Source organism: Monodon monoceros, unplaced genomic scaffold, assembly GCF_005190385.1.
Source record: "Monodon monoceros isolate NGI ecotype Baffin Bay Population unplaced genomic scaffold, NGI_Narwhal_1 Super_Scaffold_12, whole genome shotgun sequence".
NCBI lineage: Eukaryota > Metazoa > Chordata > Mammalia > Artiodactyla > Monodontidae > Monodon > Monodon monoceros.
The window spans coordinates 163,602,206-163,617,797 of record NW_021703768.1 but is presented as its reverse complement, the minus strand read 5'-3'; the positions used below and the strand labels follow the sequence as shown (position 1 = coordinate 163,617,797).

The following is a 15,592-nucleotide window of genomic DNA, read 5'->3' as shown; positions in this document are numbered from 1 at the left end:
ATTGCGCGCATGCGCAGCTTCCGCTCTCGATCTTCTTTTGGCGCCGCGAGGCAGTGAGAGTCCATGAGAAATTTCTCGTCGGCGCGGAACATGCGCGCCACTTCCGGCCGGGCTCCTAACAACGGGGGAGGCTAGTAACCAGGGAGGGGGGGATGGCGGAGCGGGCGCCGGAGCCCGAGGCGGAGGCGGAGGCTGAGGCGGGCGCGGGCGGGGAGGTGGCCGCCGAGGAGGGCGCGGCGGGCCGCAAGGCGCGGGGCCGCCCGCGGCTCACGGAGTCGGACCGGGCCCGGCGGCGGCTCGAGTCCCGGAAGAAGTACGACGTGCGGCGCGTGTACCTGGGCGAGGCGCACGGGCCCTGGGTGGACCTGCGGCGCCGCAGCGGCTGGAGCGACGCCAAGCTCGCCGCCTACCTCATCTCGCTGGAGCGCGGCCAACGTAGCAGCCGCCACGGGTGAGGGGGCCCGGCCCGACGGAGGGAGGGAGCGAGGGAGGAGACGCCCCCATCCCCCGCTGAGCCTGGCCCCGCCCCCTCCGCCCCCAGGGCCCCGCCCCTGGCACCTGTGAACCCCGCCCAGCGCCCCGACTGCCGGCCTGGGTCTCTGACTGCTGGTCCTGGGACGCGCCTGGCTCGCGGCCCCGCCTTCCTTCGCTCCGACTGCCCAATCTTAGGATACGCCCAGCCTCTCGACCCGCCTCCTGGGCGCTTGGCCCTGCCCCCTAGAGCTCTGGCTGCCCAATCCTGGTACGGGCCCCACCTCCAAGCATTCTAACGGCCCAGTCCCTGGAAGGGCGGCCCCGCCTCCTGAGGCCTGAGGGGCCCGAGGTCCCTGCTGGTCCCAGGCATCTCACGTGCCTCATTCCCTAAAACTCCCACAATGTAGCCTGGGGCTGTGAAAGGACACCCCGGGCCACCCAGCCCTACCCCTCATGAGGTTCCGGTGACCCACCTGGGACTGCGTGTGGCCCCATTCCCACACTGGAATGGGGCCACTGGGGAGGCCCCACACTCCCAGAGCACCCCTCACAATCCAGATCTCACTCCCCTAAATCTCTTGGCTCTTGGGGAACACCTCTGCCCAGGGAGACTCAGGTGAAGAGGAAACCCCGAGTTAGCTGCTCAGGTGGAGGGCAGAGGCCTTTGCATTATCTGAATCTCGAGAATGAGCAGTATGGAAGGAATTTTTCTCTTCTTGCCTTATAGGTTGATGTGATGATTAAATGAGTTAAAATACAGCAGAGCGCCTCGAACGGTGCCAGGCACATAGTGAGGAGTCCGGATATTAGCTGTTATGATGATGTTTGTTTCCTGTCACAAACAGTGCTGCAACAAAACCCTTGTTCTGCCCTGGTTTTCACTTGTACACATTCACATGCTTCTCTCAGGGGAGATTCTGAGGGCCAAGAATCAACCAGAACCTGCTGAATTGTACTCACCCCCTCCCCAGGGTGGCAGGCTGGTTTATATGCCCAAGAGCAGGGCAGGAAATGCTGGGAGCTTATAAAACTTCAAGCCAGAGTCCCAGCTATTAGAGTTTCTGATTCAGTTAGTCTGGGTGGAGTTGCAGACCCTGTATTTTTTTCTGAAGAGCTTCCAGGGAGACTTGATGTACAGCTGGAGTTGAGAACCACTGACCAGAGGGAGCCCCTGGAGGTTCCGAAGCTGAAAGTGGTATTTACAGAAGCTTGTCTGGCTGAGCTGGAGGTGTGTGGGAGCTGTGCAGGACTGGGGCAGGGGCACTGAGACAACCCAGGCAGTGTGTGGCAAAACCTGACCCCGGGGCACATGAGTAGTCAGGAAAATACACTAAGGGATATTTATTCCTTCAAACTGCATGGCAGTTCTGTGTGGGAGGCACTGCGGTTACCCCCACTTCACAGATGGGAAAACTGAGGCCCAGAGGGGACCAATCCTGCTTGAGGTCACACAGCCAGTCAGTAGCAGAGATAAGACTTGAACTCGGATCTGACTGACGCCAAGTCTGTCTCCACCACGATGTGGCATTCCCCGCACCCCAGCCGTGGCGAGGCTATGAATGGGTGGAGGTGGTCATGGGTGTTTGGATTTGGGTTTGGGTGAGGATCTAGGCAGCCAGCCTGGCCCCTTGGAGGGGAGGTGGAGCCTTGGGAGGGGATAGAGGCTCCCGGGATGGTACAAGGGGACATGGATTCCTGGGCAGAGGGCAGAGCCTGGGCAGGAGACCCAAGGAGCTGTCCTGGGCTAGACATGGGGTGTTGGGGCTGAGGATTGCTATCAGGCTGGACAAGAGTCACTTAGGGTGGGCGGTGGAGCTGAGGAGAGACCCTGGGCTGGTTGTCAGGACATTGGTGGCAAGAGCGTGGCCCCAGCCACAGCGAGGAGACCCGTGTTCCAGTGCCTGGCTCTGTGATAATACTGAGAATCATAATGGTCATCGTTACCATTTGCTGAGTGATTCTTAATTACCAGGCTCTTTACAATGCATATGACCCCACGCCAACCCCATGAGGAAGGTACTGTTTTGAGCCCACACTACACATGGGGAAACTGAGGCACAGGGAGGCAGGGTTACTCACCCAGGGTCACAGAGCCTGCTGCTGTGGTTTAGAAGAGGAAGAGCAGGGAAGCAGTCTGAGTCAGGTGGGCAGACCCTGAAGCATGGTGGCAGGAAGGCAAAGGGAGGCCCTAGCAGGTCCAGGAGAGATGGCTCCAAAGCACCTGCCTGGAGCCTGTGCTGGGTCACAGCTGAGTGTGTCATGTAGGGTCAGGAACCTGCTTGGCAGATCTGGTGGCCATCCTGGTGTGGGAGGCCATGGGGGCCCCTGGCCTTAGGGTCTGGCCCTGCCCTGGGCTCCCCAAGGCCATGGCTCACTGGGACACACAGTTAGGGTATTGGGACCCAGGCAGAGCGGGGAAGGCCCTAGAGGTAGGCGGACATGATGGCGTGGCCTTTGGGCCTGAGCTGGCTGCAGGGTCAGGACCCTCATAGAGCAGGCAGTTAGGGCCCAACCATCTCCCCAGGGCTCTGGGCCAGCCTCAGGACCAGGATCTGCAGGTCCTTGGAGGGGGTAGTCCAAAGTCAACTCCATGACTGTTCTACTGGGTGACAAATGACCCCAGACTTAGTGGCTTTAAAACCCCACAGATTTATCATCTCACATTTCTGCAGGTCAGGAATCTGGCACATTTTAGCTGGCTCCTCAGGTCAGGGTCTCAGGAGGCTGAAATCAAGGTATCAGCACGCCACAACGTCACCTAGAAGCTCGCCCAGGGAAAGATCTGCTTCTAGACTTGTTCAGAGCATTGGCAGAATCCATTTCCTCCGGGCTATACGGCTGGGGTCCCTGCGGTCTTGCTGACCATCAGCTGGGACTGCTGTCAGCTCCACAAGGTCGTTCTCAGGTCCTGGTCCCTCACAGGCCCCCTCATGCTCTCAGCTCCCAGTCTCTGACTTCAGCAGGGCCCTTTTAAAGGCTCCCCTGATTAGGTCAGGCTCCCCGAATAAGCTCCCTCTTGATAATCCACTCCCCAGCCACGGGGCCCTGGGCCCTCAGTTTCCCACTCCGTGAGGTGGTTGACGATAGTAGACCCCTGCCAGGGCTGCTGTTGGTGCAGGAGAGCCCAAGTGAAGGGGCAAGGGAAGTAGACCTGGCCCGGGAAACGGAAGCCCACATTCTACCCCAGCAGGATTGGCATCTCATCATCCATCAGGCCCCAAGCTCACTCCCCACTGCCCCCTCTCTCTGTTACAGGAAGCCTTGGGAGCAAGTCCCCAAAAAGCCAAAGCGGAAGAAAAGTAAGTGGGGCTGCAACCAGGGTGGAGGTGGCGTTGGGAGTAAGTTGCTTTGTGGTTGGTTCCCTCCCTCCCTCAGGGACCGCTTGTGGAGGGTCCACGTGTGCCAGGAGCCGGGCAGCCCGGGACAGACCCAGCCCTGCCCTCCCAGAGCCCGCAGTCTCATAGGAAAGACAGGGGACAGGCTGAGCAGGGCTGTGGTGGGGAAGTAGAGCATGGGGGGGCCCAGAGGAGGGGTCTGACCCAGCCTGGGTCAGGGGTGGGGATGGGATAGGAAGGGTTGGAGGGGGCCCGAACCTGTGCTGTGCCCACCGGGGGTGCTCTCATCATCCCCATCTGACACAGAAAGGCTGAGTCACTGCCCCAGGCTGCACAGCCAGAAAGTGGCCGGGCCAAACTGCAAACCCAGGACCATGTGTCTCCCGGGGGGTCCCCTTTGCTCCTCTGCTCTCCTGCCCGGTGCGTGGGAGTCAGCCGGGGAAGAGCCAGGCAGAGCAGAGGGAACAGCTTGTGCCCAGGCCTAAAGGGCGTGTGGTGTGCCAGGCTCAAGGGGAGCCGGGCGTGGGCAGTCGGAGCAGAGGCTGGAGTGCATATTCCCACCCCCTGAGCACGACCCCTGAGCCCTGGGCTGTGGGTCCCAGGCCATGTCCAGCAGAGTGAGGGCCGGTGGTCCAGGGACGGCCGTCTGATGGCAGTGAGCCCCTCTACTTATCACGGTGCTCAGAGGCAGAAGCCGAGCTAAGACTGAGACCCCCAGGCCGAGACGTGTGTCCTTGGTCCCCCCGGCCCCATCATCTCCCAGCCCGGAAGGTCAGGGGCACACCTTCAGAGCTGAATGAAGGGCGAGGGGCAAGGCAGGTGTCTAGAGGAAGAGGGCACAGCCCTTGCGGAGGTCCTGAGGCAGGGCCATACTTGCCTAGTTTAGGAACAGGGAGGAGGCCCTGAGGCTCAAGTGGAGTGATCCAGGGCAGCAGCAGCAGGAGGTAACAGGGCAGAACACACAGGGCCTGGTGAACCTCAGGGAGGACTTTGGCTCTTACCCCCATTGAGGTGGGAGCCCTAGTGGATTTTTTCTTTTTTTATTTTGGCTGCATTGGGTCTTCGTTGCTGCGTGCGGGCTTTCTCTAGTTGCGGCGAGCGGGGGCTACTCTTCCTTGCGGTGCACGGGCTTCTCCTTGCAGTGGCTTCTCTTGTTGCAGAGCAACGGGCTCTAGGCGCACGGCTTCAGTAGTTGTGGTGCGCAGGCTCAGTATTTGTGGCTCGTGGGCTTAGTTGCTCTGCGGCACGTGGAATCTTCCCGGACCAGGGCTCAAACCCGTGTCCCCCACATTGGCAGGCAGAGTCTTAACCACTGCGCCACCAGGGAAGTCTGCCCTGGTGGATTTTGAGTAGAGAAGGGATGTGGCCTGACTCAAGTGTTCAGGGACGCCCTCTGTCAGCTGCCGGGGGCAAGGGTGAGAGCTGGGAGACTAGGGCCTAGGGACTGAGCTGGTGCAGGCGGGAGATGCTTAGTTGATGAGGACGATTATAACTGTAACTAACAGCTGACAGTCGTTGTGTGAGCACCTGCCATACACCAGGCTTTATTATGTATATGACTTGACTCAAACAATGAGGACATTCCCTGCCAGTCTCTGTTGTCTCTGGGGCAGGTCTCACATCTCTGAGCCTCAGTTTCTTCATCTGTAAACTGGGGACAGGCCTGGATAATACTCAGGAGGGTGTCTCAACCCCCAGAGCTATAAGACCCATGTGGTTCTGGGGGCCGTGCTGCCCAGAGAGGGTGGTAGGGGTGAGCCGTGCCCCTCATGCCTGCCCGTGCCCCACGTGCGCAGGGCGGCGACGCAACGTAAACTGCCTGAAGAACGTGGTGATCTGGTATGAGGACCACAAGCACCGCTGCCCCTATGAGCCACACCTCGCCGAGCTGGACCCCACCTTTGGCCTGTACACCACGGCTGTGTGGCAGTGCGAGGCTGGGCACCGCTACTTCCAAGACCTGCACTCGCCCCTGAAGCCGCTCAGCGACTCAGACCCTGAGAGTGACAAAGGTGGGTCTGCGAGGGGAGGGCTCACGGTGGCCTCCAGTGTTTGGGGCTCTACAGCCCCTCATGGGCCCTGCCAGCCTCAGGCCAGCGTCGCGGACCTCACAGCAGCTGACATGGCCCTGGCTCTGGATGGCCTTGCAGTCTTTGAGTCCTTGCAGAGCCCAAGAGCTGGTCCCCATTTTGCGGAGGGACAGCCAAGGTGCGGCGCAGTTTGCTCATGTGGGCCTGAGGTCAGTCGCAGGCAGGGCTGAGGTCCAGGAACCTGGCTCAGCGGCTGGAGGGACAGGCAGGTGCTGGGCCTCTCCTGGCCTCTTTGTTCTCCTTTACATTCTCCGGCTCTCTCTCAGGCTCTGCACTGTCTCTCGCAGCCTCACCCTCTTTCCCGCCCTCCAGCCTGTTCTCCTCCCTACACCCCGTTCTCCGCTCTTGAGCTTTCTCTTGTTCCTGATCCTCCCCTTTCACCTTTCTGTGTTTCATCCTCTCTCTCTCTCTCTCTCTCTCTCTCTCTCTCTCTCTCGCATCTCCTTTCGTTTTCTCTCTTCTTCCCACTGTCTCTCCTCCATCTCACTCTCTCACTCCCATTTTCATCCCTTTCTCTCTCCTCCACACCATGGCCCCACCCTCCCCATCTCTCACTGCCCAGCCCCTCCCCTGCCATCCCACATTGGTCACACACACATGTGAGCTGGAGTCCTTCTCAGGACTGGGAGGGACTCATTTATGAAGGTCCAATTGGCCCTGGTAGGGGAGCAGAGGAGATGCCATGGGTGGTAAGGGGCTGCCCGCCTGCCTCGGGGGCTTGGCATCAGGGGGAGCATGGGGCCCTCTGCCAGGCACCCTGCTGGAGCTGAGGGTGGGGTCAGTTACCAGGGCTGAGCCCGCGCTGGCAGGCATCTCTGAGCAGGTGGCATCCCAGCTGGCCGAGGGGAAGCCGTGGGCGAGAGGTGTTCCAGGTGGGCACCCCAGCCAACGGCTGTCCCGTTGTGTGTCAGCCAGGCTCCCAGTGTGCAGCCAGCCCCCCGGCCGTCTTGTCCTCCCGACTCCAGGCCCTGCCCCAAACCACCCTGAGTCCTCCGCAGCCTAATGACAGCCCTGTCATTAGCAGTCGAGGAAACCAAGGCCCTGGGAGTAATGTGACTGGCCCATCTGGCACTGGGTCTGGCTGGGATGGGGGTGGCACCCAGAGGAGTCCCCTGACAGCCCAACCCAACTCTGATACCAGTGCCCTCTGGATCTGGGCTCTCAGGAATGAATGCTGGGATCAATTAGCCAGATCTGCTTTGGGCACTGGTGGGCGGGGGTGGGGGGTTCTGTGAGGGAGTGGCTGTGTCCCTGTCCCAGCCTGGTCCCTCAGCAGCACCCTTATCAGCTCTCTGCCGAGGGCGGCCCTGCCACCTCGCCATCAGTAAGAAGACCTCGCACCAGGACTGTGGGAGGCCGGTGGGTGCCCTGCCAATTCTGTCATTAATGTCATTATCAACTGGCAAGAAGTCCAGTGTCGGCTTAACAGCTGGACATTGTAATTGGGGATCCACACACAGGCCCTGGCCGTGCCCCCAGCTCACTAGGCAACTGCCCCCTCCTTCATAGCGGAGCCACAGGGCTCAATCCACCCTGCAGATTACAGGGTGTTAGAAGGAGGGGCGATCCCCCTACCCCGCCCCTGCTGCTGCCCCAGGGCTGAGTCAGGGATGGGGTGTTAGGATAATAACGATAATGGGAAACACTGATAGGGTGCTTACTGTATGTTCTACTGTCCTGTTTACTCATTAAATACCCCCAAACACCCCGTGAGTAGGTACCAAGTTATCCCCAGGCCCAGAGAGGTTATAAGGCACCCCCCCTTCACACAGCTGGAGGAGTGGGCACCAGGATCCCACCCCGGCAGTCAGGCTCCAGAGCCTGCACTCTCCATGTGACCTTCTGGGAGTGTAGAACACGTAGTACCCAGACAGCATACCCCAACTGTGTCACGAGTGTGTAGCTTAAGGGACAGTCATTCATTTTTCCTGTCCCCAGTTTCTCCCTGCTTGCAGACATAAGCACCAAACACCTGGGTAAGATGCCAACCCTCTTGGCCTTCATCACAGCCTTGGTCATGGGTTCATTCATTTTTATAAACATGCACCCAATGTGTACCAAGCAGCGCTGTGTACCTGGGCACTGGGGCCTGTGCACAGGGACCCCATCCTTGTGGAGTTTACGGTATAAAGGGGAAGCAGACAGTAAACAAGATAAACAAGTAAAATCTAGAGTGCAGTGGAAGGCGGTAAGTATTGGGGGGAAAATAAAGGAGAGAAAAGGGTGCTATTTGAGACCAAGTGGTCAGAGGCCTCCCTGAAAAAATACCATTTGAGGAAGGGTCTGATGGAGGTGAAGGAGGGAGCCCACTCAGGTGTCTGAGAAAAGAGGGTTCAGGCAGAGAGAGTAGCGAGTGCAGAGGCCCTGAGGCAGAAACCTGCCTAGTGTCCCTGGGCACAGAAGGGAGGTCAGTGGGGCTGGAGAGGAGGTGACAAGGGCACATGTTCAGGCTGTGTGGCCATGGTGAGGGCTTTGGCTGCTACGCCAAGTGAGTTGGGAAGGGCGTTAACTGAGGTAAGACCAGCTGCCGAGATAGACGCACCCCAGCTTCTGTGACCTAACACAGCTCACTTCCCCCCCCCCCCCCGCATTCCGGTGAGACTCAGCTGTATCGCACACCTAATGGCAAAGGATGCTGGGACATGTAGTCCACCAGGTGTCAGGAGGAAGAGACGGGTTTGGTGAGCAGCTGGCCTATCTCTTCCACAGGAAGTGATGAGCAGATTCTCAGTCAAAGAGGGACGTGACCTGAGCAGGTGTTCACAGGCTCCCCCTGGCCAGTGAGGGGAGGACAGATTTGGGGGTGGGCAAGGATGGGAGTGGGGGCACCCAGAAGAAGGAACTGCATGGTCCCGGCAGAGGGCTGGCGGGGCCGTGACCAGGGTGTGCGGGGGAGGTAGGAGAAGCCGTCAGCCTGGGGATGTATTTTGGAAGCAGCGCCAACAGGTTTTGCTGACAGATTGGAAGTGGGTGTGAGAGAAAGGGAGAAGTCAAGGAGAGCCCCAGGACTTTGGCCTGAGCAACTGGAAGGGGCAGAGCTGCTGCCCGCTGAGACGGGGATGTCTGTGAGCCATGCAGCCTTTCTCTGAGGGAAGATTTGGAGCCCAGAGTCTGAGATGCCTGTAAGACCCCTCAGAGGGAGCAGTGGGGCGTGATGGGCTGCAGCTCCGCGGGAGGTCCAGGCGAGAACTGTCCACTGGAGACACTGGGGTATGGGTGGTGACGGTATAATAAAAATAGATGCAGGCAGACCTAGGCGATATTGCAGGTTTGATTCCAGACCACCGCAATAAAGTGAATATCGAAATGAAAGGAGTCTCACGAACTTTTTGGTTTCCCAGTGCGTATAAAAGTTATGTTTACACTATACTGTGGTCTATTAAGTGTGCAGTAGCATTGTGGGGAAAAAAAAGGTACATTCCTTAATTTAAAAATACTTTGTTGCTGGGGAATTCCCTGGCTGTCCAGTGGTTAGGACTCTGCATTCCCACTGCAGGGGGCACGGGTTCAATCCCTGGTCAGGGAACTAAGATCCTGCCTGCTGAGTATGCTGCTCGGCCAATGATAGATAGATAGATAATAAAATTTTTAAAAATAAATAAAAATACTTTATTGCTAAAAAAATGCCACCATCATCTGAGCCTTCAGTGAGTGGTAATCCTTTTGCAATAGTAACATCAAAGATCGTTGATCACAGGTCACCATAACAAATATAATAATAATGAAAAAGTTTCAACAGTTACCAAAACGTGACCCAGAGTGATCAAATGCTGTTGGAAGAATGGCGCCAATAGACTTGCCCGAGGCAGGGCTGCCACAGACCTTCAGTTTGTAAACAGTGTTTGTAATGAGCCCCTTTCGCAAGAGGCCCCTTGGGAACACACCTGAGTCTAATGAAGTGACTCAGGGAGGGGCCCCTAGATAGCTTTACGATGGGGGCTGGTCCCCAGAAAGGCCAAACCCAGGGTTAGAGGGTGGCAGCTCTCAGCCCCACCCCCAGCCCCCAGGAGCAGATGGGGGCTAGAAACTGGGTTATAAAAACTTTTATTTATTTTTTATTTTTATTTTTTTGGCCACGCCGTGTGGCATGCAGGATCTTAGTTCCCCGACCAGGGATCGAACCCGTGCCCCCTGTTTTGGGAGCATGGAGTCTTAACCACTGGACCGCCAGGGAAGTCCCTATAAAAACTCTTAAACAGTGATCCGAGAGCTTCCAGGTCGGTGGACACGTTGAGGCGCTGGGAGATTAACGTGTCTGTAGAGAGCATGGCAGCTCCGTGGCAACCCCCAACCTCCCCCCGCCCCCCTACCGATTACCTTCCTTTGTGTATCTGTTCATCCGGCCATTGCTGAGTTGTATCCTTTATAATAAAACTGTAATCAGAAGTAGAGCACTTTCTTGAGTTCTGTGAGTTGTTCTAGCAAATTACCAAAGCTGAGGAGGGCGCTGTGGGGACCTCTGCTTTATAGCCGGAAGTATGGGTGACCCGGGACTTGTGACTGAAATCTGAAGTGGGGGCAGCCTTGTGGGACTGAGCTCTTTAACCCTCAGGGTCTGACACTGTCTCCAGACAGATAGTGTCAGAACTGAATCGAATTGTTGGACACCCAGCTGGTGTCAAGGATGAGGGTGGTATGAGCCTGGTGGATACCCTGGGAGGAGTGGAGCGCTGAGGAGAGGCCCCAGTGACAGCCTCCCAGGCTCATAAGAACAGAAGAGGCTGAGCAGGGGCCACCAGGGAGGAGCCAGGAACCTGAGTGTGGGTCTGGAGGCTGAGTCAGGAGAGCATCTCAAGGAGTAGGGCCGGCTGTGGAGGATATGAACCGAGCTGACCGCTCTTATGGGGGTAGGGGAGTCACAGTGCTCAGCCCCTGGGGAGCCTTCAAGCAATACCAGCTGCTGCCGCCACTGTCGTAACTGTCCCCTCTCCTCTGTCACCACAGTGGGCAATGGCCTGGTGGCCGGCAGCTCTGACTCGTCCAGCTCCAGCTCCGGCTCCGAGGAGCCCCCTGAGGGCCAGCAGGCCAAGGCGACAGTGGCGATGGCGGCAGTTACCCCCACCAGCCCAGCGGGCAGCAGCGGGCTCATCACACAGGAGGGCATGCACATCCCCTTCGATGTCCACCACGTGGAGAGCCTGGCTGAGCAGGGCACCCCACTGTGCCCCAACCCGGCCAGCAGCGGGCCCGAAGCCCTGGAGACAGTGGTGTGCGTGCCGGTGCCCGTGCAAGTGGGCCCGGGCCCTAGCACCCTCTTTGAGAACATGCCCCAGGAGGCACTGGGTGAGGTGGTGGCCAGCTGTCCCATGCCAGGCATGGTGCCCGGTTCGCAGGTGATCATCATTGCCGGCCCTGGCTACGATGCCCTCACAGCCGAGGGCATCCACCTCAACGTGGCAGCAGGCAACGGTGCCCCCGGAGGGGGCCTGGGTGATGAGGTGCCCTGCGCAATGATGGAGGGTGTGGCCGCCTACACCCAGACAGAGCCAGAGGGCAGCCAGCCCAGCACCGTGGACCCTGACGCCATGACAGGCATTGAGACCAAGAAAGGTCTGGGGGGGGCCGTGCCAGTCTGGGGGGTTGGGGGGGCCATGATGGGACCTGGGAAGGGGAGGGCGAGTAATGGCCCCAGAGGAAGCTCCTCAGCAGCCTTAGTCCCCACGGACACTCACCCTGTGTCCACCCCCGTAGAGAAGGAGGACCTGCACGTGCTCAAGAAGGAAAAGGAGGAGCCGGTGGCCCCAGAACTGGCAGAGCTGGCTGCGACGGTGCCTGAGAGCACAGAGCCCGAGGCAGAGGCAGACGGGGAGGAGCTGGACGGCAGCGACATGTCAGCCATCATCTATGAGATCCCCAAGGAGCCCGAGAAGTGGGTGCTGGGGCAGGCGGGGGAGAGGAGGGACGAGGAGCGGCCCTCGGGCCCGCAGCCCTCCTGGTGTCAGAGCCCCGACGCCATGGGCCCTTCCCCTCCAGGAGGCGGCGAAGCAAGCGATCGCGGGTGATGGACGCCGATGGCCTGCTTGAGATGTTCCACTGCCCTTACGAGGGCTGCAGCCAGGTCTACGTGGCCCTCAGCAGCTTCCAGGTGAGGCCGCCATCCAAGTGGGCTGGGTGGGACTGCTTCTGTGTCGGGCTGCCTGCGCGCTGGGTCTGGGCAGTGCGGCTCGTGGAGGGCCCCACCCGGCCCCTCCAGGTGCCACTGGCCTGCCTGCCGTGCACCCACCCAGCCCCAGCTGATCTCAGCCTCAGCCACAGAGAGGCAGCCGTCACCTCTCTGCCCTCCCCTCCTGCTCTCCAGCCCCAGCCATCCTGCCTCCTCAACCAGCCACGGCCTCTCTCTGCACACCCCGGGGGCCTGCCTGGTCCTGGTGGCTCCCCACAAACTACCCCTCTTCCAGCCGCCTGAACTCTTCCTGCCTTTGCCCAGGCCACCCTGTCAGCTCACGATGCTTCCCCCCCAAGCTCAACTGAGGACGCCCCTCCGCCAGGAAGCCCACCCTAGTCCCCCCAGCCCCGGGTCACTGCACTACCAGGACATACCTGCCGTTTGCCCTCTGAGGTCTGGACAGGGTACCCTGAGAGCAGAGACAGGATCCCGTCACATCCCCACTCCTGGCGCAGGATGTGGCACCAGGAGAACTTCGAATTTGCCAAGTCATGTTTTCATTAAGCACATGTTGAGCACCTGCCGGGTGCCAGGCCTGGCGCTGGGCGCTGGAGCAGTTGTGCTAGTGAGTTAAAGAATGAAAGAACAAAAGAATGAATGACTCGGGGGCTGCCTGCTCCAGGCGCTAGGGGCAGCTTAGCACTATGCAAAGTGCCACTGTGGGGCTGACAGCCCTGGACTCCGGTCCTAGCCCTGCCACTGCCCACCTGTGAGACACGGGCCAAACCACTAAGCCTCCAGAGTCTTAGTTTCCCCATCCACAAACTGGGCTCATGGCTGATCCCCTTCCCATGGTTCTGACAAGGCTGACTGATGCCCCAGCCCAGAGCCTGGCTGGAGTAGGTGCTCAGTAAGCTGCTCTTTGATCCCAGTTGTGCCCCTGGCCCCCGGCTCGGATCTGGGAGTCCCTGCCCAAGGGCAAGGGCACCCCTCTTCCTCTTCCAGGGAGGCCAGCCCTAGCTGGCCCTCATCTGTCCCCACCCTGGAGCGCTCCAGAGGCGGGCCCATGGCACCCGCAGCCCCACTCCTGCCCCTCTTGCCCCCAGAACCACGTCAACCTTGTGCATCGGAAAGGGAAGACCAAGGTGTGCCCTCACCCCGGCTGTGGCAAGAAGTTCTATTTATCCAACCACCTTCGGCGGCACATGATCATCCACTCAGGTCAGGCCGGGGAGGGGCTGGCAGCTTGAGCCAAAGGCACGGTGGCCTGGGCCTGGGAGCTGGGGCCGGGGCTGGGGCAGGCAGGGTGAAACCCAGACACGGACTGCCCCTCTCTGAGCCTCCTCTGTGTCCACCACAAGGGCTGGTGTGAGACGGTGGAAGTAAAGTGGTTGACTTAGTGCCCACTGGGCACCTCCCAAGTAGTCAGTAAGCTGTCGCTACACGGGTCACAGGGACATCTGCTATTCTGAGTCATGTGGAGCTGGGCAGGGGTTGGCTGTCTCTTCCCCACCTTGGCCCTTGGCCTCCCCACTTCCATGAGCAATTCTCACGTGGGACTCAGTTCCAGGACAGAGGGGGGACAGTGAAGCACCCCAGGTGGGCAGGGTGGGGAAGTGAACTTGGGACAGGATTTCTGTTCCGTCTGCACCAGGAGCCTCCTTAACCCAGGACACGGGGTGCGGGCCTCATGGGGAGCACTGGTGCCTATACCCGGCTTCAGATTTTTCGAGAGGCTGGAACTTTGGATTTTTATGTGAGATCACCCCAATACGTGAAACATTAGAGTCAAATTCAGCCCCACTTTAGCTTGGCAGTTTGCACCCTGTGTACCTCAGGGATCCGAGTACGCATTCCTGCTCTGCCCAGTCGCGTTCCTGGGCAGCCTGCGAGCCTCATGCGGGGCCGTAGCTGTCCTTTGTTCTAGCTGCCTTAGCTATTGTAGTCGGCATTCGCGCCCAGAGGATGTGGGCTTTAGTCTGCCTGCGCCCAGAGGCCTTGCGCACTACTGGGTCTCGGCAATGCCGCAGTGACCCCACAAACCCCTCTCTCGACGGCGGCCTGCTCAGCCCCGCGTCTCCCCCAGGTGTCCGTGAATTCACCTGTGAAACCTGCGGCAAGTCCTTTAAGAGGAAAAACCACCTGGAGGTGCACCGGCGCACGCACACAGGCGAGACGCCTCTGCAGTGAGTGACGGGCTTCCCGCGAGGGGCTGGGAGGGAGGGCATCCGGGCCTGGACTCTCACAGGGCAGCTCCCAAGGGCGGGCAACGTCCCCAGCGTTGCATCTGTGGGGTTTCCAGAGTGCTCCCACCCCAGATGGTGCCCCCCCCTTTCCAGGGGTCTGCCCAGCCTTAGTGGTTGTGTCCCGCCCCCGAGGCGGCCCCTCCCCGGTGCTGCTCCCTTTTGCCCCGCCCTCTCTGACCCCGCCCCCCCGTGCCTCCCGCGTGCTCCCCTGCAGGTGCGAGATCTGTGGCTACCAGTGCCGACAGCGTGCATCGCTCAACTGGCACATGAAGAAGCACACGGCCGAGGTGCAGTACAACTTCACGTGCGAGCGCTGCGGGAAGCGCTTCGAGAAGCTGGACAGCGTCAAGTTCCACACGCTCAAAAGCCACCCCGACCACAAGCCCGCCTGATCCACCCAACCACTGAACGCCCCTATTTATTCATCCCATCGGACACCATGCCCGAGTCTGCCGGGGCCGGGACAGCCGCGGCCAGCCGCCAGGACCTCGGGCCAGAAGGAGGCGCCTCTGCCCCGCTCCAGGGCTGGGCCCTCAGGGCAGGTCCCCCCGACCCCGCCCGAGTTTTGGAGCTGGCACCTGGGGCTGCACTGCTGGGACTGTGTCAAGAGAGCAGAACGAGATTAAAGAGCGAGAAAGGAGCTGCTCTTCCCCTAGGCCTGGATGATTGGGGGAAGGTGGGCCCCTCTCTGTCTCCAACCTGGTTCCTTCCCGAGCAAGATGGGGGCAGGGGCAGATGCCCCTACACACCAGACAGCGCTCCTGCCCGTTCCTGTCAACCTCTGCTCTGCCTCGGCTACCTGGGCCTGGCAACCCTAAACACCCCCTCCTCTGACAGGGTCAGGTGTGGAAGGTTGGGGGCCCTGGAGGCTACTGAACATGTCCCAGGTCTCAGGATCCTGACTCCCTCTCCTAATCCCTCATAGAACACTCATTCCTCGTTCTCAGAGAGCTCAGGGAGCAGTTGGGGAGATGTCCAGTAAGCCCCGAAGTAAAACATCTACAGCTGTGACAAGCGCCGTGCAGAAAATAGAGTGATACGCTAGTTCTTGGGAGTGCTGTTTAGGTTGGTGGTCAGGGAGGGCCTCTCTGGGGAGGCCTTTGAGCATAGACCAGAATGACGAAGAGGTTCCATCCCTGAAGAAAGACGGGGGGAGGCAAATCCCAGGTCGAAGGAACAGCCAGTGCCAAAGCCCCGAGGTGGAACGGGCTCGGCGTGTTCCTGGAACAAGAAGAAAGACGGGGGAGGGGATTTGGCAGCGGCGGGGCGACTGCACTGGCCCCATTTCCCGGAGGATGATGCTGAGGCCACCTCCTCCTCCTCCTCCTTATGCGGGCCTTC

General features: G+C 59.7%; 1 protein-coding gene across 1 annotated transcript; it reads left to right on the top strand.

Moving 5' to 3' along the window:
- The first annotated feature begins 99 nt into the window (after window positions 1-99).
- On the top strand, window positions 100-14,892 carry ZNF653 (zinc finger protein 653). Its single transcript, XM_029219026.1, has 9 exons — window positions 100-451; window positions 3,730-3,773; window positions 5,606-5,821; window positions 10,844-11,449; window positions 11,591-11,768; window positions 11,873-11,984; window positions 13,112-13,226; window positions 14,092-14,191; window positions 14,466-14,892. The coding sequence occupies exons 1-9, from the start codon at window positions 153-155 to the stop codon at window positions 14,641-14,643; spliced, it is 1,848 nt and encodes a 615-aa protein (XP_029074859.1). The 5' UTR covers window positions 100-152; the 3' UTR covers window positions 14,644-14,892.
- Window positions 14,893-15,592: the final 700 nt, after the last annotated feature.